The 23,550-nt window shown below is 37.6% G+C and overlaps 1 protein-coding gene across 1 annotated transcript; it reads right to left on the minus strand.

The window, feature by feature from the left end:
- Positions 1 to 5,031: 5,031 nt before the first annotated feature.
- Positions 5,032 to 22,358, minus strand: LOC105382831 (elongation of very long chain fatty acids protein 7). Its single transcript, XM_048629117.1, has 7 exons — positions 22,225 to 22,358; positions 8,151 to 8,219; positions 7,656 to 7,843; positions 7,299 to 7,376; positions 7,121 to 7,210; positions 6,487 to 6,696; positions 5,032 to 5,992 (listed from the first exon to the last, which is right to left on the minus strand). The coding sequence occupies exons 2-7, from the start codon at positions 8,203 to 8,205 to the stop codon at positions 5,522 to 5,524; spliced, it is 1,092 nt and encodes a 363-aa protein (XP_048485074.1). The 5' UTR covers positions 8,206 to 8,219; positions 22,225 to 22,358; the 3' UTR covers positions 5,032 to 5,521.
- Positions 22,359 to 23,550: the final 1,192 nt, after the last annotated feature.

The raw sequence follows: 23,550 nt of genomic DNA on the forward strand, positions 1-23,550 counted from the left end.
TGGCAACTATTTAGTCATCTGTGCGAATACGCATCTAAAACATTATCCCTTCATAAAATGGTTAATTGTCATAACAGACTGTAAATTATTTCGCGCGCCTCCAACTCATATTTTCCGAATCCACGTAAAGAAATTACGCATAATTTATACCTCACACATTGACTTTGACCATTCCGCAGCACGTTATTGGCGAGTAATTTGAAAAATAAATATTGAAGTTCTGAAACAAATGGCAACAAACATGGCCAGTGCTGAAATAAATTACATATAAATTCAGGAAATGGTCCGCTGTATTCGGCGGATGCTGAGCTAAATGATAAATTCGTACTGAGTACAAATCAACTGATTTTAACTGTAAAGGTGAAATGAACGTCAAAGGATACCAAACGAGTGGTCATTTATGAAACTTGCATCGTGCAAATCTACATACATTATTGATGTAAGTATAAGTACTTCTATCTTCTATACTTATTATTATACTTCATAGCGATTTGTGGATGAAATCTACGTTTAATTTATTTCTTTATTTCACTTACTTTTTACTATTGTTATGGATATTAAAAATATTATTATATTGGCATGTGCAAATCCGTTCAACTTGAAAAGATACTTAACTGAATTTTGAAACATAGTTAGAAAAGTGTGATCATTAAAAATATCAATTTGTTCTACCCATTTCTGAGGAAACATACATAGTTAAAAAAGTAAGTTATGTTACAAATATGTGGAAGAACAAAACTAAGCCCCTTACAGCACAGCAGTCTTCAAAAGAATTCCAAACAAAATTTAAATCATTACTTAGGTAGTAAAGACCGTGTAAATGCGAAACGTTTAGAAAAGCAAAGATGAATGTGTTCAATTACGAGCGTTTCCTTTCAGCGGAGACTCGCGTCCATTCAATCGGCAAAAAGAAACTTATCCCGATACAAGAAACCTGAAGTAAATAACTTAGGTACGAAGTTGCTGGCGGTGTGTTGGAAAAACTCCCGTTTTCGTTAACGAGCCCCTATTTTAGAGGAGAATCGAAAATGGACCACCTTTACTGCCATCCAATAAATATTGCACAGCTCCGGACCTGGTCTTTTTCACACCTCACCGTTTTAAGGAAGTTAGGGCTTTACGGCGCAAAGTTGGGGGCAGATTAAGTACTGTTGCCTTGAAATATAGGGCCTGTATTGCGAATGGCCCGCACATAAAGACTCCTTTTTTATTGAAGTTCTGCAACTCCCGTACTTTCTTGATTTCCCGTCGCATTCAGTACATAACAATACGCTGAAGTCGGAAGGTCAACTAAATTTAGTTCACAACTTCTAAAATATTGTATTGCAAGGCCAAAGTTTAATTAAAATATACGTAAATGAATTGATTTTTCTAACTATACCTTTACTATTAAAAACATAGCAACACAAATGTTGAAAATAATTTACGAATGTGTTAATTCCATAACCGTCTTACCTAAAATACTCCATAACTAATCGTATAAACTGTCCAACTCTACATTGTAGAACGTACCTATTTAAAAAGTCCGTTTTAAAATAATAACTAAGTAAGTCCATTTATAAACAACACTCCTTTGTTTTTATTAGTTGAGAACGAGGGTTGAGGAGTCACCACGTCGTCTAGTGAATGTCCCCATCGGTGTCTGTGGCTGTAAGGTGCAGATAAAGTTTTTTAATTTAAATTTGTTTAGTTCAGCCGCGGAAATGGCAACATTGTAAAATTGTATTACTATTTCTATTTCGGAGACAACCGTTGTAACATTGTATAGTGTGACAAACTTATGTGTTCCGGTAAGAGCGAACTAAATTGATCCATATCTCATTACTTACTAATGAATTGTATATTGTAAATGATTAGATGGGTTTATTAACACCGCAAGAGCGAATTAACAATACGAGCAAACTTAAAATCTTATAGAATTAAGAAATATTAATCATTTATGTGAGCTGTCACCGGAACAGATAAGTTTGTGGCACTGTAACTATTTGATTTTGTAACTAAATTTCATACAATAGTTGAACTAAAGTAGAACAGTTGTACCGAGCCATCGCACACCATTCCTTACCTTAATCGTAGAATAACAAGTACAGTAGTACTAGTACTCGTTATTCTATGCCTTAATAAATAGGCATCCAAAAGGTATCTAATAAGCAGATATGTAATATGTGGATGTTCATGGTACTCATGGTTCAAACCATGTATGGCTGGTGTGCGAATTAGAACAGTTGTGCCGAGCCATCGCACACCATAACTTTTCCTTACCTTAATAAATAGGCATCCAAAAGGTATCTAATAAGCAGATATGTAATATGTGGATGTTCATGGTACTCATGGTTCAAACCATGTATGGCTGGTGTGCGAATTAGAACAGTTGTGCCGAGCCATCGCACACCATAACTTTTCCTTACCTTAATAAATAGGTACCAAAAGGTATCCAATAAGCAGATATGTAATATGTGGATGTTCATGGTTCAAACACAGCAGGCATGTATGTAGGAATGGAACATTATCATTTAATATTATTTGGCTTAACCGAGTGTGTGAAGAAAGAAAGAAAGCATCTATTGTCTATGAAAGGAAGTTTGACTCTATGAATGGAGGATTAGCAAAATGTAGTTGTGCTCAAATATAAATTGTATTAAAAGATGTTTTAACTGAAATAAATGTGATTTAGTGATTAGGTAAATCGAATTGGTTCTCATTTCCACCGCCTGGTCCCACATGTATGGTGGAAGATATCATTGTAGGAGATCTCAAAGGAGACCTTACATCTCAGCTCAAAGCCCATTCCCATAAATGCCTAAATAGCATCTCACCGAACGTATGTGATGCCTGCTGCGACCTGATTGAAGTGGTTGAAGCTCATACCTATTTGGGACTAACTATAGATGATAGATTTAACTGGAGTAAGCACATCGAAAGTGTCTGCAACAAACTGAGAGCATTCTTGGCTAAACTGTATGTGGTTAAAAATAGAATTCCATTTTCAGTTCGTCTCACGCTGTATAACGCTATGGTCATGCTATGGTAGATTCTGTTGTGTCATATGGCCTCAGCAGCTACGGCAGAACGTATAAAACATACCTGGACTCCTACAAAACTCATTGTTTCGCCCCAGATTAAACTTAAATATGATGACAACCCACCAAAACTCTTCAAACATTGTAACGTCTTACCAATTTACCAAAAAGTAGAAGTAAACCTCCTCAAGGAACAATTTTTCTGTCTAGACCACCTGAAAAAAGTATCTCACCCTATACATACACGAAAGGTCACACAAAACAAGTATAGCATGATTAGAGCAAACAATGTTTACGGCGAACGGCACTGTGCGTATTTAATGCCAAAACTTATTAATAAAATGGACCAAAATATTAGAAATCTAATTACACCGAAAAATATCAAGCACAAAATAAAATCATACTATATATCATTACTTTAACTTAACACTGTTCGAATATGCACCAACTATCTTGTATGTTTGGCTGATGGTTTATTATTAAACTACCCACTATTGTACTTATTTAATTAATGTGTAATATTGAATAAGTTTGTGTATTGTATAAAATATAAATAAGTATAATTAGTTATTAAGTACCTAATTACGTAGAATGATTCATCACGGACAAATCTCTGTGATTTTTGTGATGCAATGATATAAGTAATCAATAATTCTGTAAAATAATTTGATAAATAAATAATAAAAAAAAAATAATAAGGAAAATAATTCCTTACAAAAATAGTGTTTTCTTAGTATTTTCATTTTCAGTAATCCAAGCAACTGGTAGGTAATATTTTCGATCATTGCAATGATGTGAGTTTTCCCCTTTTTCAGCCATCTATAGGGTTCCATGTGAACTAAGTACTGAGCGACCAACGGATAGAACACGAACGTTCGTCCTAACCAAGAATTAATTAAATTTCGCCAGTCTGCCACCAGAGGGCGTTCCCTATCAGAAAAAGTTAAAACTACCTATACAAATAATATACACAAAAGTTTTCCCGTGTTGGAAATTGTATAATAATCCTAGGACATATTGGGTTTACATTGGTAAAATAAAATAGGGTTAACCCAGACATATGTGGATTAAAAGGTTGGTAGGTATTCAGAATGTTGCAAAAAGGGTATACTAAGCCGAAACTTACATGTGCTTAGACATAACATGCTGCACAACATGTAGGTTTCGGCTTAGTATACCCTTTTTGCAACATCCTGTGTATGCCAGGAAATCAGAGTCAATAAAATTGAAACTGTACCTATTTTACTGTGTCTCGCGCGGATCCGCGTTTCAAAGGATTCTACACACTCCCACTTGCAAAACCGACTGGTCACTGGAAGCTACAGCAATTAAAGTAGCCTAATGACTATACACTTTACTATCTAACGACTTATGTTGTAAGGGGCCGTCCATTAATCACGTGAGGTCGTTTTTCTCATTTTTTGACCCCCCCCCTCCCCCCTGGTGATATTTGGTGAGGTTTGAGACCAACCCCCCCTTCCCCCCCTGGATCACGTGTATTTTTTTGGAAGTCTATGTAAACAAAGGCAATTTTTGACTACAAAAAATATAGGTCATACTACAAATCGTAAAAAATTTTGCGCCGTCCAAAATATCGGTTCAGATATACCTAATATTTGACAAAAAATTAATACACGTGATGTCTAACGAGAACCCCCCCTCCCCCCTCGTGATGTTTCGTGAGGTTTTCAGTACCCCCTCCCCCCCCCCCCTTTGAGCTTCACGTGATTAATGGACGGCCCCTAAGTATAAAATTCTTCCACTTCCAACTTTAACTCCGCGTAAGTTTATTACTTTAACGCTATTATAAAGTATCATATGCCAGAATTCGAACTCACTACTTCTCGTAACTGCATACAAATTTTGGTCGTAATTGCTGGAAGACAAAAAATACATTCGTAACTAGTTACGAACGTGGTTAAGAGCTACTGAAGTACTGAGCTGAAAAACCATGGATGCTTTTACTATCGTAGACGTAAAGAAAAGTAGATAGTATAAATAAAACGAAATATTAAAGCATATAATTTCTCTTATTAAGTAGTACCATTTATTCAAAATAACAATTATAATCAGAATCATCAGCGTAAATGCACAAAATCTATTTACTGGACACTTTTTTTTTCAATTCCATGCACCTTATTTAACTTCTATGTACTTTATAACTTAAACGTAATTTTAAAAGGACTTTTTAGACTTACTGCTAGTTTCACAATATATCTCTGGATAAAGGATTATTATTTATTGGTTTTTAAAGCCATTCTGACACTCTCTGAAATTATTATTGCCAGTGACATGACTGTCATAACAGCACGAATTTTATCACACACATAACTTGGATCCAGGCATTATGAAACTGGCTCTTAATCTTTTAATTAACCAAATATACATATTATTCTAGCATTTAGAATTATATTCCTTCATCATAAGCTCCATCAGTCTCTGATCATGATAAAACATGGTTACCGCTTCAACCACGGAACGTCACTATTTGTTATGTAAAATCATTTCTTTATTTTTGAGTCGAAATCGTATTCTGGTCCATTGACAGCCTTCGCCGTGCGCCTCGTGAGGTACATCTTCCCATTCTTGGAGTAGTCCCCGTAGGGTACGTTGACCTCGTGGGCCACGTCCTCCGTCTCTGATGCGTCACCGCCGATGTCTCCGCACCGCATAAACGGTTCCTTTGCCTCGCACTTCTCAAAGCCATTCTGAGCTTTGACCCCATTCTTAATCCCATTTTGCACTTTATTGATCCCATTTCTTTCGACTCCATTCCTGGTCTTTTCGAAGGGTTCCGTCTCGTCGATTTGGGGCTTCTTCTTGCCCTTGTAGCTCTTGGAGTAGAAGTTGAGGAAGAGCACGAGGAAGATGGTGACGTTGATGGAGATGAAGTAGGTGAAGCCGGTGGCGTACTGGCAGCGCGGCGAGTAGTGCGTCCACACGCAGTACGACAGCATGATCAGGAACTGCACCTGGAACGTGAAGAGCCAATTATTAAAACTTGCTTCATAACATAGCTGTTTGAGTCACTAACCACAAACCTACGGTCGTCTACCATTAATCAAAACAGATTCAGTAGATACTGCATAGCAAGACCGATAGATACAGCAATTCGCCAATGACATAAATCACCGCACTTGGAAGAGGTGTATAGGTATAGCCAGCAGTCGACGATTGTTGCCTGATTATAAAATATGATAAACAACACTCACGAGCAATAAATATCGTGTTACTAATAATAATAATAATAATAATAACGTTTATTCCGTGCCATCGCACACACACAGAAAAAAAAAAAATATTCTGACACCCTGTTAAATGTACTTCAATACTGCAGACAGAGATATTAAGCCACAGTAATTTAGAGTAATTTGGTGCTGTTGTCTCTGGAACTTCTTCATTGGTCGTGAGAGTTTTTCATCTCAACAGCTACCTTTCTAACAACAATATAACCTCCCACACTCACCAGCTGCATAGTAGTGACGTACTTCTTCCACCACAGGTACTTCTGGAAGCGCGGCCCCAATCCCGACAGGAAGTAGTAGGTGTACATGACGACGTGGACGGCAGAGTTGAGGAGCGCGAGGATGGCGCCCTGCCCGCCCGCCGCGAACTTGAGGTACGACCACGCGTACAGGGCCATCGTGGCGTGGTGGTACACGTGCAGGAATGTCACCTGGGAGGAGAGTTTACTTATTAATTCAAAATCACCAATAGATGGTACACATTACATTTAAAAGTAGCTAAACTAATTGAACAGAAAATGTTTCAGTATCCACTTATAAGTAACCACAGCTAACAAGTATAGCAACATCAAACCTCAGGAATTTTAGGTCTATGTAAAATAGATTTAGGGAGTTAATACTGGGCTGTAATGTACGGGTCTGTGTCTGTGTCACCACGTAACTCCAAAACAGCAAGGATTCTTAGAGTTAGGTACTCGGAGTTGTTGTTACGCTAATTATTCATCAGGTCTACAGGGATGTTGCAAAAGTTGGAACTATAGTAAGTAATTAAAAAATGGACTAATCTCGTCATCAAGCTGAATCCTTGTATCGTATAAATACCACTAAACAAAATATTAATATTTTATGACGCACCTGTTTGTCTTTTTTTCTTAATATAAAAAATACTGTGTCTAATAGTTCTGTGAACTTCGCAAAGAAGTACCACCAGCCCAGCTCCAGCAACTGAAATGTAAATAAAGTTTTATTTTAATTTCCATAACGTTAATGAACATACACGATGTACAAAGACGATCACAATTATTATTATTACCTTATAGTTCTGTGTATTCGACGGATAGCGACAACCTGCGTATATGATCCCATCACGAAATAGGTTCAAATTTAATGCCTGCAAAAAAATTATTTATTTTTATAACATTACAACTTATACAGGGTGTTGCAATACTCTTTTTGCAACACCCTGTAGAGCTTACGATAGTAAACATTTCATATTTTTAAATAATATCTTTCTTTATCATCATACATGATCAATGTTCTATCTTATGCTCCTTGGATGCGGCCCTACTCCTGTGTAAAAAATAAATCCACTACTACTAAACCACGGCGCAGTACAGGTACAACACAATAGGCTACAAACCCATCTACAAAAAGACCAATCAAAAATCACCTTAAAACATATCATAACAGAGAACAGCACTTGCACAGCGTTGTAATACGTGAGCAGGTTGTACATCTTGAGCGGGGGGCGATTCTTCATCAGGCGGGGGCCGATCCTGATGACGAGCAGGTAGCCCAGCACCACCGACAGGATGGGCGTCGGGCTCGACATCATGAACCATGAGTCTACTAAGGCACCTGGAAAAGGAAAGAAGAATTGTTAATGTGACGGCAGCCCCTCTAGTCTTGAACTGAGTCTGTCAAGCGTTCTCAACATGAATTTTGGAATTTATTATTTTATTCTCGGTGGGGGTGTGAGTACCTGCCAGTAACGTGCCCTCTCAAATATGGAAACGAATATGTTAATTTAGAATCCCGAATCCCTGTTTCTAAAAGCTTTAAAGAGATTTCAAGGGCCATGTGTATTGGTTATGTTTTTTCGTACTGCTGGCAGGTCTGAATTGTTAAGATAAAAGGTAGATAAAACTACGTTATAGGTACTTACTTTTGCCAACCTTAAGGGAATCCAAATAACTATCAACCTTTTCGAGGTACGTCATTTTGTGTTAGATTCCTGAAACAAACAAAAGTAGTTTTAATTATTTAATAGTTATATCATTTTCATATAATTTCATTGTTTCGCAGAAAATTTATGACTTATTTCAAGGTCACTAGATGTGCCAAATAAATCTTTTTTAATTCTTAAAAGACAAATACGTAGAACCAGTAATAAGGTTATGAAACTCATGAAGCAGTGTTATTATTCTGAAATCAAACTAAAATGCCATCGACAAATAAAATTAGTCAAAACCTTAAAACCACAACATTCACGTATGGTACAGTCTGGGACATAGAAACCTGACCCCTCTCAGAGCGATGATGCTACCTAGTTGCCTTGCTTTCCAGGACATATAACCATAAATCAAACCCGCTTTTTAAAACATCTAGGGATACCAACATATTGTGTTATGGATCTACGGATACCAAATAAAATAATTATTATAAATATTATGATTGTCACATACAATCAGAATAAAATAAATATATAAATAAACCCTCGCCGACTAACAGTGACCGTCAATTTCACACCGGTGCTTGTACGGTCAGTAGGACAATCAAAACGATTCCGTCTCAATGAGGGCCAGCCCTTTATCCCCACGCATTAAGGGCTATTCGCATCTCTGACACTCGATGATAAATTGACATGCTAACTGTATCCTGTATTATGGTTGCATTCAAGAGGTTTTGCTTTGTGCAGGGCTGCTTCTTGATGACCAGCGTTAAATGTAAGGGCTTGTTCTGAAAGTAACGAGAGATTTTGCATTTTATCACTCTTGAATCTTGATCACAATCGGAATCGATTGGACATCAGGAAGTTTATCAAATGAGTAGATTTTCTTCAAAGGTCTGAACCGATTGTCCTAAAACATGGCTATTGACACTCGGGGCTCACTTACCTATTGCCCTAAAACAAAATGTAAATATGTTCAGCCACGTTAAACTTTTATAATACCCCTCTTTTTACGCCGCGGATAAAAAAATCCTATACCTACTTTTTATCAGCTTAGTCTAAAAGAAGATATTTTCCATGTACTATAACCATTAAAAGGTCATACCATAATAACAACCGCTGAGCTGAATAGAATCAGAAACTACAATAATAATAATAATCCTAACAGTAATAAACAGCATAGTGCAATTGTAAGACACACGAATAAAACACAGCCTTAGAAAGAGGCTTTGAGTGAAAATTAAACGGAACCGTTTCGCTCAACACCATTTGATTATTCTCACCGAGTCAGCTATCAATAGGTCGTCCATGTATAAATATGTCAAGTTACTAACAGGTGCACTTTAGAAAATCAAAGTTGCATGAATGAAAGTGGTTGGTTATTGTGATTACAGCTAAAGAGGGGTTTATTATGCCCAGAGGGAAAGGTTAATGCCATGGGATTTCCAACGTTATGGTATTGATCAAGGAAATGTGAAGTGTACACAATGCAATCCAACTATCAATTCATGAAAACGGAAATGGAAGCTATATTTTATAAGCGTTGTTTAGTTTAATTGATGTAGGCGTTACCTTTATCTAAGCACAGAGCAATCTGTTCGATAGAGATTATCAATCGGTATTATATGTATTTATCATATTATATCATATCATATGAACGTCTTTGCCGTCGGCCCATCAGACTCTTTCGTGACTTTTCTGTAAAGTTTAAATTTTCTAACATAGCACTTAACTTACATCTTTGAAATTAATAAACGTCGATTATAACTCACAATCATTAATTAAATCACAATAGATGAGCTGAAATGTTGTTAGTTTTTTTTGTTTTATAAATAAACTACCTCACCAATAACTTTATCAGAATCACAAAACTTAATTTTAGTGAGTAAGTAGTTATCTACCTTTAATAGAGACAAATGATAGATGGAAAATTATTACGATATTAGGCCCAAATTGATAGAGCTAAATATAGGGACTTATTTATAGACAACGAAGAAATAGTTATGAATTTATTATAAATAGAACACCACTGTTTTATGTAGGTACATCATTGTGTAGATTACTGAAAGCTGAAGCCCACGTCATCTTCATTCGATGTTATAACACCTTGTCTGGTAGAGATTGCTTTAAGCAATAAGACCTCCTTTTTTGAACTATTTTATATACCTATAAGTTGTGAAATTGTAATGTTTTTTAATGGTGCAAAACATAGAGTATTCTATTCTATTCTATTCTACCTACATACATGTATATATAGGTACTTACTATATTTATTTAAACAATTTGTGATTAATGATAATGAGTTTTTTATTTTAGTAAAAAAGGTAAAAATTAAAATGAAGAAGGATGAGTTATGATTATGAAATTTTCAATCGATTAATTCGTCGTGTGCTTTACAGAGATTCGGGAGGATATTGAGGTTTTTTTTTCCAAGAGTTGTGAATATTTAAAAAACACATTATTATTAGTTCCCCCGTGTAATTGTTTGCCTCCCTTATATTAAATTTGTGAGCTATGCAGCCGATGTATACAGGGTGTTGCAAAATTGGTATACTAAGCCGAAACCTACATGTGCAGCATGGTATATCTAAGCCCGAAACTAAAATCAGAATTTGGAAATTCGCGAAAAAAAATAATATTTTCCATAGTAAAAAGTCACAAGACCAACAAAGTTTCTATGAAAAATGAATATTTTTTTTCGCGAATTTTCAAATTCTGATTTCAGTTCCCTTTTTGCAACACCCTGTATGGTTTTACTTTTTATTAAAATGGTTTTATTAACCTATTGAACGTAAAAGGAAAAAAAGTACGACCATTTAATAGCTATTTTTCTAATTAAGGTAAGTACCTACTTGCTACTAATCTAAAAATAACCACATAAAATATTTATTTAAATATTGGACACGCAATTTCAGACTGTATACTTATGCTTACTACTGGTATAATAATAAAATATGACCGGCTTAGTAATACCAAGACCGGGTTTCATTGTACTACATTCGTGTGCTTAAATTGAGGTTATCTCTGAAAGGTCAAGCGCCGGAAAAAGCTAAAGACTCCTTGCTTTGTTCCATGCTGAACTTTCGATAGCCAGAAACACCATGGATTATGAGCCGTTCGTCCTACGCGTTTTTCAGAGTTAAGACTGCGAATCTTTTTTACGTTCCATGCAGAAAAAGTTGACGCAAAATTTCAGAGTCACATGGTACCTGGTAGTACGGTGGCCTGCGCCTAAAAGTATACAGGCGGAGTTTTTAAAATAGCGATCTCAAGCTCACATGCTGCTCAAGCACATCCACATAAACACCACTGCTACACACATCACACACAACACGTCCCCGGATTTATAACAGATGTAGCTGGTCCCTTCATCATCAGGGATCTATTTTAAAAACTCCACCTGTATACTTTTAGGCGCAGGCCACCGTACGTACTACGTATATATGTTACTGTAAAAGCCCGAACAACGGTAAATCCTAAGATTTACGCGTAAAACCTAAGATTTACCCACTCTTAATGGTAAAAGCCCGAAAGATTTTGCGATTCGCACTTTTACCACTATTCACTTGGTAAATCTTAGGATTTACATTAAGGCACGGTAAATGTTGAAAAAGCCAGGTTATAACTTATAACCTCCGTAGTCGAACAAAGCGTCCGTAGTCGAGCGGGCTTCAGTGATCGTAACTGATCACTGAGGTTTAGCAACAACCAGCATGGTCAGCCATTGGATGGGTGACCGATTTCAAGTGGTTCTTTTCTGGATGCTTTCGTGCTTCGGACGGCACGTTAAGCCGTGGGTCCTGGTTGCTGCTTCGGCAGCAACCAGGACCATACACGCTTAACGCCCTCCACGCAAACGAAATGTTCACTGTCCGATTGAACGATGATAAAAGCTCGTACTAGGCCCCTGTGTCAAATTGGAGGAAAATCAACCTGACAGTAGCATAGTTACTTACTTTTATCTAAATATCATTAAAAAAATTGCTATGGTATAGATGTAAAGAAAATCTTTGGATCTAAAATGTGAAAAATCGCACAATGTTGCATCGTCGATCTCAACAAACATTGACGTCATAGTTTCGTCTCCACGTCACATCACGTCAGATGGTCAGGATTGTAATTAATGCCAAGAAAGATTACAGTACAGAGGGTTGCCAATTAATTGAAGTAAAAAAATATTATTACGAACTCTGCTTTTTATTCACGAGACCAGTACCCGTATCACGAAAATTCGAGCTAACGAATAGAATCGAATGCGAGTGCGACTATTGTCAACTTGACAGCACTTTCGAACACTTTTTACCTTTCGAATGAGTTTCGAAAAGAATGACCACAGAGTACATAATATTATTCTGACAATTACCTATGGAATGATAGCTGTCAAACTTTCGCAAATCTATACACCGCCATTTTGTTGTTGACAGGTTGACAGCACTTTCGAATAGACTATCGAATAGAATGTGCTGCGTTTTTTCCGGATCGCTCTACAGCAAAGTGAAATAAGCAAATATTTTCTACTTATGTAACTAATGTACCTCCTTGTAAGTTTTTTTTTTTTGCATCAACTAAATTTAGCTTATGTAACAGTTAATTGGTACCTCCTATTAGGCAAAGCCTATGGCAGGAGGCACCGCCCCTTCCTTACTATGTATACATTGCTTATTGATTTTGATTTTCAAAATTCTTTATTATCAATAAGTATAATGGTAACAAAACAGTACAACTAAAATATTATACTATTTTATGACATTGTGGTTTACACACTTAATTAGGCTGCAGACACCTTTGTAAGTTTACAAATTATTTGACTTAATGCTATTTACATCGATAAGTATTTTAGTGACAGAGTAGGAATGAACTAACTAGACAACAGTATTTTAAATGCGTACGATCTCATTAGTGTTGAAGACCATTTTTTGCCGGAGATGACATGATTACACTAATTACTTATAAACTAAGTAAATGACACACAAAACAGCTACATTACATAGCGTAAAGATAGCTTTTTAAGCTATTTAAGATGTGAATTCCTACGCATTCTTACGGCGCATCGCGGGTAGTGTGCACAATATTTTGCGATACACACAGTGGCGGCGAGCGTGAGTCACCGGCCGGCCAGTCCAGTCGCCGCGTAGTGATGGGGTAAGCGGTAGGTACCGTACGTGTCGATGTAAGGTAGCTCGTTGATATTGGTTTTGCCTATTGATGAAACCAGACTATTTGTGTGGCAAGAATTGCTATCATAAAATTTACGTGTTAATCTTAATATGAATTCCCGCAATAAAGGCAACTTGATTTTAATATGTAAGTTACGAAGGTTGGTGTAGAAGGGCGTATTAAATGCAATTTTAACGGCTTTGTTTTGGATGACTTGAAGGGCATCATAGTTTGTGCTACAAGTACTGCTCCAGACAGGTGCAGCATAGGAGAGGCAAGGGCGTACTAATTTTTTGTAAATGCGAAGTTTGCTAGTGGCACTTAGGTTGCTTCGACGGTTCAAGATTGGGCTGAGGGAGTTCATAGCGGTCACTCCTTTGTTTCTTATTGTGGAACAATGTTTCGTCCAGTTCAGTCTCTTGTCAAGTGTAACGCCTAGATAACGCACTGATTTACTCCATGGAATAGTATGGTCACCAATTTTAAGCAGTTTAGCAGGCTCTTGCCGCTGACGAGAGAATATAATTGCTTCCGTTTTGGCTTCATTCAGCTTAAGTTTCCAACGAGTGAAATATTCACGAAGACTATCTAAAGATAGCTGAAGGCGATCAACGATTAGTCCAGTGTCTTTGGCTGACGTGAACGAGGCTGTGTCATCCGCAAAGCACGCTAGGCTAGTACGAGTTTGGATCGGGATGTCATTTACATACAGCAAAAACAGATATGGTCCTAAGATTGAGCCCTGTGGTATTCCTGCTGGAACCAATCTGGGAGTGGATTTTGTGTTATCACCAATAGAGACTGAGAACTCACGATTTATAAGGTAAGATTTTATCAATTTTACCAGTCCTAAAGGGATGTCACACTGGATTAGTTTATGAATCAGGCCGTCATGCCAGACAGTGTCAAATGCCTTTTCAATATCTAGCAGTATCATACCAGTTGATTGTTTTAGGTTTAAATTATGGCTTATATGTTCAGCGACTCTGGCAAGCTGTTGGGTAGTAGAATGGCATACTCTAAATCCAAACTGCTCGTTTTTTAAAAGATGCTTCGTTACTTGCATTAGTCTTGAGTAAATGATGGACTCAAATAACTTTCCGAGCGCCGGTAACAAGCTAATGGGACGGTAGCTACTAGGGGTTTTTTCATCCTTACTAGGCTTTTTGATGGCTATTACCTTAGCGAACTTCCAGACCTTAGGGAAATAGTTTAAGCATAGGCAACCATTGAATATCTTTGTCAAGTATACAACAGCTTTTTGTGACAAATTTTTAAGCAGAGCATTGTGGATATTATCGTCACCAGGAGACTTGCGTCGCTTGAGGTTGCGGAGGAATTTCCAAATATGTTTGGGTCTCGTTGGTAGCTCTAATTCTGTCTCGTTAAATGAGTCAAGTTTAGCAATAGACTGTTCAACCTTAGCCAGGACCTTGTCGTCTGTCCAGGACAGGGTAAGATTCATATTCGCGTAAAATGAATCCGCTAACATTTCAGATTGTTCCGACACAGTTGAGGCTACAGTTCCATCTGGGGATATCAGCGAGGGAATAACTGTAGGCTTTGACCGCAGTGATTTTGCTATGCGCCATATGTCAGAGCTAGGATTATCAACCTTGGCTAACTTGTTGTTCCAGATTCTATCATAATGTTTACGAATACTGTGTTGGATTTCAGTGTTGAGAACATTTATACGAGCACGAGTACGTCTTTTAGCATTGAGATCAAGTGAGTAGAGGTCCTTACGCCGAAGATTGTTCTTTTCCCTGATAAGTTTTTTGATATATCGGGGAAGTTTATACTCCTGATAGTCATTTTTGACCCCAAGAGGGACACATAAGTCTCTCGCCTTCATAATGGTTTGATGGAAAAACAGAATAGCCTCGTCAATTTCAGATTCAGTTTTGAATACCTTAGATGTTAACGTTAAATTTTCGTCAATGAAGGCTCGATATCTAGCCCAGTCGGCCACGTCGTACCTGAAGAAAGGTTTGGGTGGTTTAAGGCAGGGTGAGCCTCCGATGGTAAAGAAAATCGGCAAGTGATTAGATGACAAAGCAGGGACAGCAGAGATGTTGCTCAATTTGTTTATGTTTAGAGCAAGTGCAAGGTTAGGATTGGTGGGAGTATGGTTAGCACGATAGTGCGTCAGGGTTGGTGAGCTTGAAGCATGAATAACATAATCATGATTAAGCATATGTAAAAAGAGCATCCTACCGTGTGCATTGTTAGTTCCTTTGATCCAGTGATCGTGATTTGCGTTGAAGTCGCCAACTAATAAGACTCGAGGACCTAGGCCAAATAGTTTATTTAAATCATTGGCAAGTAATGGAAGGTTTGGTGACTGATATATAGATACAATAATATGGTCTATCCCTGATAAAATTATTTTGATAGCAATAGCTTCTATGTTTTCTATCTTGGGTATGTCTACAACCGAATGATGGATGTTGTCTTTAATAAGAATAGCTACGCCTTGCCCACGACCATTCGTATGCTTATCTTGCCTATAAAATGCAAAACCGGGGAAATTTAGCTGTGATTTTAGAGATAGTCTGGTTTCGCACAATGAGATTACATCGGCACGTAGGGTACTCACCGCTAGGTCCATTAGCTCATGTCGTTTGCTCCGCACTCCATCGGCGTTCCATGAAAGTATTCTTAGCTCTTGTGGTTCAAACATACTGACCAAGATGGGTAAGCACCAGTATGACCTTATCTACCATTGAGGTACAAGTTGTGAATTCATTTTTCAGGTTTCTAATGATCCTGAGTATGTTAAGCATTTCATCAGTCGCTGCGTCATTATCCTGTATCAGTGATTTTTGTTGCGGTAATGGTGCTTCTCCAGCCGCGACGTTAGCCCAGGATCTTATGTTGTCGACGGTCTTAAAGTTTCTTACAGGGTGGGAATTAGACTTGGCTTCAGCACGTTTCTGCTCAATGCGTTTAACGTAGGCAAGACGAACACTGCATTGACGATAGTTGGCAGGATGGTTTTCGTTGCAATTAACACATTTGGCAGGTTCAGTACGATCCTTCTTCAAACATTCGCCAGCCGCGTGAAAATCGACACATTTCACACAGCGTATAGGCATGTTACAGTTTCTAGAGGAGTGGCCGAAGCCCTGGCATCTGAAGCATTGGGTACCCAATGAACGGTTCGGCTTATATTTAGCCATAGTTATCACGCAATTTAGCAGGTATTTGATCTGGCGAAACTTATTAAAGTCGGCCTCTGCGGGGAGTTGTATGAGAAATGGTGGGCAAGGTGACTTCCCTGGTCTGGATGATTTTAACATTGTAACCTTGGCTCCATTAAAACCGAGAACTGCCAATTCTACAGCTATTTCGTTTTCTACGAATGCCGGTAAGCCGCGTATCACGATTTTGGGGGTCTTCTCATCTTTGCGAGAGTACGTCACGTATGATGCGTTCTCGTTTCGAAGACCTTCTTTAACTGATTGATGTGCTTCTGTAGAATAGCACTTTACAGCAACTTTATTCATTCCGCGATACTGGAGGTGAAATTTCTGGGTGTAACGTGATATCAAGGTTCTGATAGTCTCATGTGTCCAGTCTTGTTTGATTTCCAATACTATCGGTGGTATGTGTCCTGGTTTCTTCACAGGAATTGAAGCTTCTTGAAAAGGTTTTGAAGCGGGATCGTCTTCAACATCAGTGGGCAGGTTTCTGTAGCGATTTGCGGTACTGAGGCTTGGGTCCGGCTTGTTTCGATTTTTACATTGCTTATTAAGAAATACGAGTAGTGTTAAGTTTACAATTGTAATGTATCATATTACAATAATATACCTACCCTTGAACCAATACCTATTAAACATGTTACTTACCATGATCTTAATCAAAACCTACATATAGGTACCTATATACTATCCAGTCTAAATCTAATAAATCACCGATCAGACGCCGAGCTCAACCACGTTTATGTACTTCCTTACGTTCGTTCCTGAGCTTCTTTATCTCTGCGGTGACGTCATCGATTTTCGATTTAACCTTCAAAATGTCCTTGAAGGTAGCGATAAATCTACCCTAATAGCTCCTGAATAGGTTCACTTGACATTTGCATGGCGCATTATACTGTGCCTGCTTGACCTATGGTCAACAAATTAAAGTAGTAGAGATTGATTGCATTCTTTATTGATTACTTTTTACCGGCAACTAAGTAAACAATTCTGTAGCTATAAACTGGTACATATAATCCTACGCATACATTGGTACTCAGGCAGCATTGTCACTCTGAGAGGGGTTAGGTTTATTTACCCCTGACTGTACAGCCGAAAAGTCACTCGGTTCATAGTAGTTCATGTTACATTCCTTTTTTTCAGAAGTTATCGGATTCGAACATTGAGTATCACCCGAGTCCGCGTTGTTCTATGGATTCGAATGTCGAAGCGAACATTTGAACGTTCTTAACAACACTTTGTGGAATAACTTTATGACGGTATCACTACGAAAAAAATACTTTTGAAGCACTGCTGCGATAACCCCGATTTTGTAGGTATCGTTAGGGGTAATCACCCGCTTTTCGCTATACATTTGTACTCATGTGATAGGTCGCGTGCCGTATCGTCGTTTTTGAATGAGTTTATGTTCATTCATTAAATGAGCATTAAGATTACACATCTAGAATCTAGATGTGCAGGTTTCCTCACGATGTTTTCCTTCACCGTAACAACGATGATAAACATTTTACTTAAATTCTAAATTAGGACCCGCATCTCTGGCGTGAGAAGCAGGCGCTTACCCGACTGGGCTACCACCGCTTCTTCCATAAGTATTTTATAATTTCACTTATTTTACAGTCGACCGAATGGCGTAGTGGTTAGTGACCCTGACTACTGAGCCGATGGTCCCGGGTTCGATTCCCGGCTGGGGCAGATTACATTGGGACTAACATAACACTCTGGCGAAAAGTGGGTGCAGCAATGCACCTCTGCCTACCCCGCAAGGGAGTACATTAGTACAAGGCGTGAGTGCGTGTTTTTTTTTTATTTTTTTTTTATTTTACAGTTAACACGAATTAAGTTTGCCGCATTGCGAAAAATATCCTATTCTGATCTAGTTTAGGTTATTACGTTGCATGATACTGAATAGCGTCGAAAAATTGTAACAATTGTTATTTTGTAATTTCAGTTTGAAAGGGAAACATGCAAACAAAATAAATGTTTTTCTTATATACTTATATAAAATAATAATTGGGGATTCAGTATGTTGCTTGCTTAATGAGAAAAACTACAATCAAAAACTCTATGTTGAACCGCTCTACCTCGAATTCGAAATTATTAGTGTGTCGATTACAAAAACTGAAGCTGGACTAGGGTTTCCCGTGGAATCTGAACATCCAAACCCAGTCAGATAAACTGTCAGTCGCTAACTGCCCAGGGTGCGTAGCACGTATATCTATATCTATGACCGGTGATACAAGGGTCGTTTCATGCAGCCTACACAAATACAGAGATCTACGAACAACAAAGATAGATACATAACTATTTTAGATAAACCAGAACCAAACACAGTGCTCATTCACAAATGTTTGCTCCTAGGTTGGATTCGAACCGGCGAAGTATGTAAGTACATAATGGGGTGGAGGTGGAACATTATGTCAGGCAGTGTCACTGATCTACTTACCCGTCAGCTGTCAGCTAAGTAGGCGATCACCCCACTGCGCTGACATTAGTGCGGTGTTGGTGCGGTGCAGTAATGGATATTTGATTTGTCATATTATAACCTCTTCAGTAAGACTGTTCACTGATTCTCATAGGTATTTTTTCGAATCGTGTTGGTGATAAACTTTAGAACTTGACGAGGGTTTGTCATCGTACCGAGAAGATTGCCCAGTCAGTGGCCCAGGGTGTTCTAGACTTATGTAAGGAACAGGCGCTATGTTATTGAAAAGGGGACGGCCACAAGTGCCTCATTCCCCACTGTGACCTTAAAGATCTATTGTGAATCCAAGTGACATGTTACTCGGATCTTTTCGTGCACCTCTATGGGCTACTAGTAGTTGTTCATAAACGCTAAACTGTCGCTAAACTTAAAAGACAACAGTTACAAACTACTTTTATTCATTTTTAAAATGGTAATAACGTAGCATAATTTGAAATATACCAACATTGTGGACGTATTTTTGTTTGAGAATCACATTTATGGGCGCCTTTAAAATAGATCTCCTGCAAATACAGAAACACATTCTGATCTTCGGTGACTGGACAAAGACGCTGGCTCCGGACGCTACATAAATAAAACATGACAATAAAAGAGCGAAAAGTCTTGGCTGCAGCAACTTACAGTGTATCCAAATTTGTCAACATAGTGAATAAATTATTTGAAAAACCACATAAAACCGAGGGTAACTTTTCAGGTTTTCAAATCCCAGCCGTGTCAGATAAATTTGTTCAAGTAAATACATTTAATTATTCCCTCGGGTCTGTGGTGTTAAAATGATTGTGTTATGTATTATCTCCAACCTATGAAGAGTTACTGTGGATGCTCCATCTAGGATACAAAGGACACTAAATCAAGTAATTTATTATCTACAACCCGGCTGCCAAGCATTGATATTATGGGAATAACCTTCCAGTCTTGGATGACCTAAGTAGGTAAGTACTAAAATACTTGCACTGGACTATTTTATAGGCTGTGAATGTGTTTTGTTTTTTATCAGACTCAAGCACAGAGTTTCAAACAAAAAGGCAGAAAATTTTAAACCCTCGTGCAATAATATTGTATGTAAATGACGGAAGTGTGTGTTAAACTATTGTAGCATTACGCCACTAGATCGGTGTTAGTAGGCTGGCTTGAAAATAACGCGCCATTCTGTATAGTGAGCCCAATAACCTATTTATTCTATAATTTAATGCAAGTTTGTCCCAGTTGAAGCCCTAAGTTGAAAGGTTTCACATCCGTTCAGCATTCTGAATAAATTTTCAGCTGTCTGAGTCATTATTTGTTGGTAGTTACAACTATTGTATATCACGATAGATACTTATAAATGAAAAACAAGTAGGAACCTATCAATAATTTTAACCCTCGAAAAATTTACAGGCTTTAAACTTGTAAATTGGAAAAATTTCTAAATTAGTCATTTTATGACCTACTGTTAAATAATATTATTTTAATAAGTTTGAAACACAATGATCATCATCTTTACACGACCTACGTTTTGAATTATGTACCAATGCATAATACTTTTGGCTGGTGTTCAGCGTTCCTTCTGTGAACTAATTCAGAAATAGATAGCAGCTTTATTAGCGGTAGTCTAATGTCAACGAACTGTAAGTATTGGCATATTCAGCTGTTTCAAAGGGCCGTTCATAATCAAATTCATTTACAGTACCACAAACTTATCTATTCCGGTGAGAGCTCACGTAAATGTCAAATATTTCTCCATTCTATAAGATTTTAAGTTTGTCTGTAGTGGTAATTCGCTTTTGCGGGTTTAATAAACCCTAAAACATCTTATCTATATCAATATATAATTCATTAGTAAGTAATGAGATATGGATCAATTTAGTTCGCTCTCACCCGAACAGATAAGTTTGTTACACTGTATTTACATCATGGTGATGAAAATCTTGAAAAAAAATATTTTTCAGCGACATTCAAGGAATGGCTGTAAAAGTAGGCAAGTTTCATGGATAAATACGGAATCATTCATTTATTCATACAATTTCGTGGTTGGAATAACTTTCCAGGAGATGTTTTATTTTACAATATCAGAATGCTGAAGTATTTACTTCAGTATACGGATGGTTTATTTGTGAGAAAGTGAGTCCAAATAACGTTATTCCATATATATTTACGTAAATATCTTTTTTTGAAAGAAACATCCAATACAAGTTGTTTTTTTTTCTACATCTACCGACTGCGTTTTAGTTGGTGAAGCTTTCAGGTAGTGGGCTGAGGTTTCATTTCCAATTTGTTTTTGTCCAAATTTATCAGTTTTATCACAAATTCATAATTTTATAATATCTGATTGTAAACTTATTTCCTTTGCAACTTTCACTTTGAATAACTAAAGTCAATATTAGCTGCCAAAGCTTTTTTGTATAATGTTTATTACTATTGCTATTGCCTATATGGAAAGCAAACAATATAAAAAAGTTTAATTGTTAGTCACGCTAGAGTACGATCTCCGTTTGTTTTTGTATGTTCATAAGTAAGTTAATATTCTTTGTAAACAATATTCTATAAAGAAACCACAAACTATCTCATATTGGATGGCATTAAACTAATAGCATCGACCACACACAATAACAGCAATCACCTCGGATTATGAATAGAATAGAATAGAATAGAATATGAACTAAAACGAAGATCCGTTGTGTTTTTCACTGTTGTCATAATTTTCAAAGATAACAATTGTTTAGATTACCTAACAACATAAATCCCTAACAAATAATCACAATTTTAATACTCATCTTCTACATTCAGGTACCTAAGCTTTTAATTTCCAGTTCTACAGAAATGCGAATTATATATTTGCCAAGTTTTGTATTTGTCCCGTAATTGGTGACATAATCGGTTTATTTTCAGTAAGGGCTGATGTTTAATATCTCAAGGTCGTCGCACCGCCGCCCGCCCCGAGCCGGCCCAAAATGTTTACATAATACAATACTGAAAGGAACACTGATTTTTCACATAATCTAACGATTTTTTCTCTACCGACTGTTTACCTAACTAAAATAAAGTCTGCACTAAACTTTTCCCAACTTGAAAAGTGCGAAAACTGCCCAAATTTTCACAACAAAACAAATTACATAATTTATTTTTCCTCCGAAATTCACTGCGGCATTCGAAACAAAAAAAGCACGATTGGTTTAAAAAGTACTGTGTTATTTGTGTCACTTTTTTGTCTATTAATAGTAGTAGAGAAGTGCGTGAAACTCACCGATTCCGGTCGTCGTGGGCTGGCTCGGGCGAGCGGGCGCGCTGGCTGTCAGTCTCACACTCACTAGTCGCCGCCACCACTGCAGTGGTATCGACCCAGGCGTACGCTTATAATATAGGCTAGCACGGCACGCGATACACCTAGCCACGGCTTACACTGAAAACTAGCACTTTTTCTCAGATCTATGTTTACTTAGACGACTGTTACGAGTGTTCCTTAGGTAAGATAGAAAATATATTTGCAAAGGGTTGTAGTTTTTTTCCTGACTGTCTCCGTTACGCCGCTGCCTGGCGCAGTGGACTTGTTCATTGAATTTTACAGAAAAGGAAATTAGAATTAATGTGTGTTGATACTTCATATGGTAATAGTATAAAGTAATGTTTGGGTTCATTGTTCTAGTTGCATAATGCGAATGCTTCTATAAATTAAGTTTCATGCTGCATCAGGCACTTTTCCTTTGTTTTGATTTTTCGGTACCTACCTACGCAATGCTGCGTTTTTTTTTTACATTTAAGTCAGAAATTTTAAGGGGGCTCATTCACTCTGAGGTCTTTTGGAAGTAAATCCCGCTATTTACACCTTCATGAATTGATTGAATATTAACTAAGTAAAATATTTAACCTAGCAGCCGACAGTAGGACATCAAAGAAGCATGTTACAGTCAGTTTGCAAGAGATTCAATGCGAAATTCGAATACATGAATTAAGACTTTTTTATGTTACTAAAGACACGTTTTTTCTCGCTAATTTCCAACAAACTCTTTATAAGTTCTATGAACAAAGGGGAAACATTTAAGCAATGGCGAAGCCAGACGAATATGATTTTCCAAATTTATCTTTGATCTGCTATCAGTGTGACCTATCTGTGATTGTTGTTGACAGATATTAAAAAGATTATTCTCTCTATCCCCAGCAAGGCGGTTGGCAGTGACGGCATCGGCCGTGACATGCTGCTTCCGATTCTCCCTTCTATCCTTTCTTCTATTACCTCTATCATCAACTTCTCTTTATCCTCAGGCATGTTTCCCACCCTCTGGAAATTGGCCTTCATGGTTCCCGTCCCAAAAATTTCGAGTCCTGTTGAATTTAAACACTACCGGCCCATATCAATTCTCCCGTTCCTTTCAAAGGTACTTGAACGCGTCGTGTTGCGGCAGTTCTCGAATTTTCTCTCCTCTAACAATCTCCTAAACCCCCTTCAATCGGGATTTCGTCCATCCCATAGTACTTGCTCTGCTCTAATTAAAATTACTGATGACCTTCGTAAGGCCGTGGACGATAGCCGACTAACCCTCCTTACGCTTCTTGACTTTAGCAACGCCTTCAA

The sequence above is a fragment of the Plutella xylostella genome, chromosome 22, assembly GCF_932276165.1.
Source record: "Plutella xylostella chromosome 22, ilPluXylo3.1, whole genome shotgun sequence".
NCBI classification, from domain to species: domain Eukaryota; kingdom Metazoa; phylum Arthropoda; class Insecta; order Lepidoptera; family Plutellidae; genus Plutella; species Plutella xylostella.

Coding starts and splice junctions, on each gene's coding strand:
- LOC105382831 (XM_048629117.1), bottom strand. CDS start 8,205: ATGACGTACCTCGAAAAGGTTGATAGTTATTTGGATTCCCTTAAGGTT. Junction 7,211..7,298: donor CGAATACACAGAACTATAAG/GTAATAATAATA, acceptor TTTACATTTCAG/TTGCTGGAGCTGGGCTGGTG. Junction 5,993..6,486: donor ACGTCACTACTATGCAGCTG/GTGAGTGTGGGA, acceptor TTCACGTTCCAG/GTGCAGTTCCTGATCATGCT.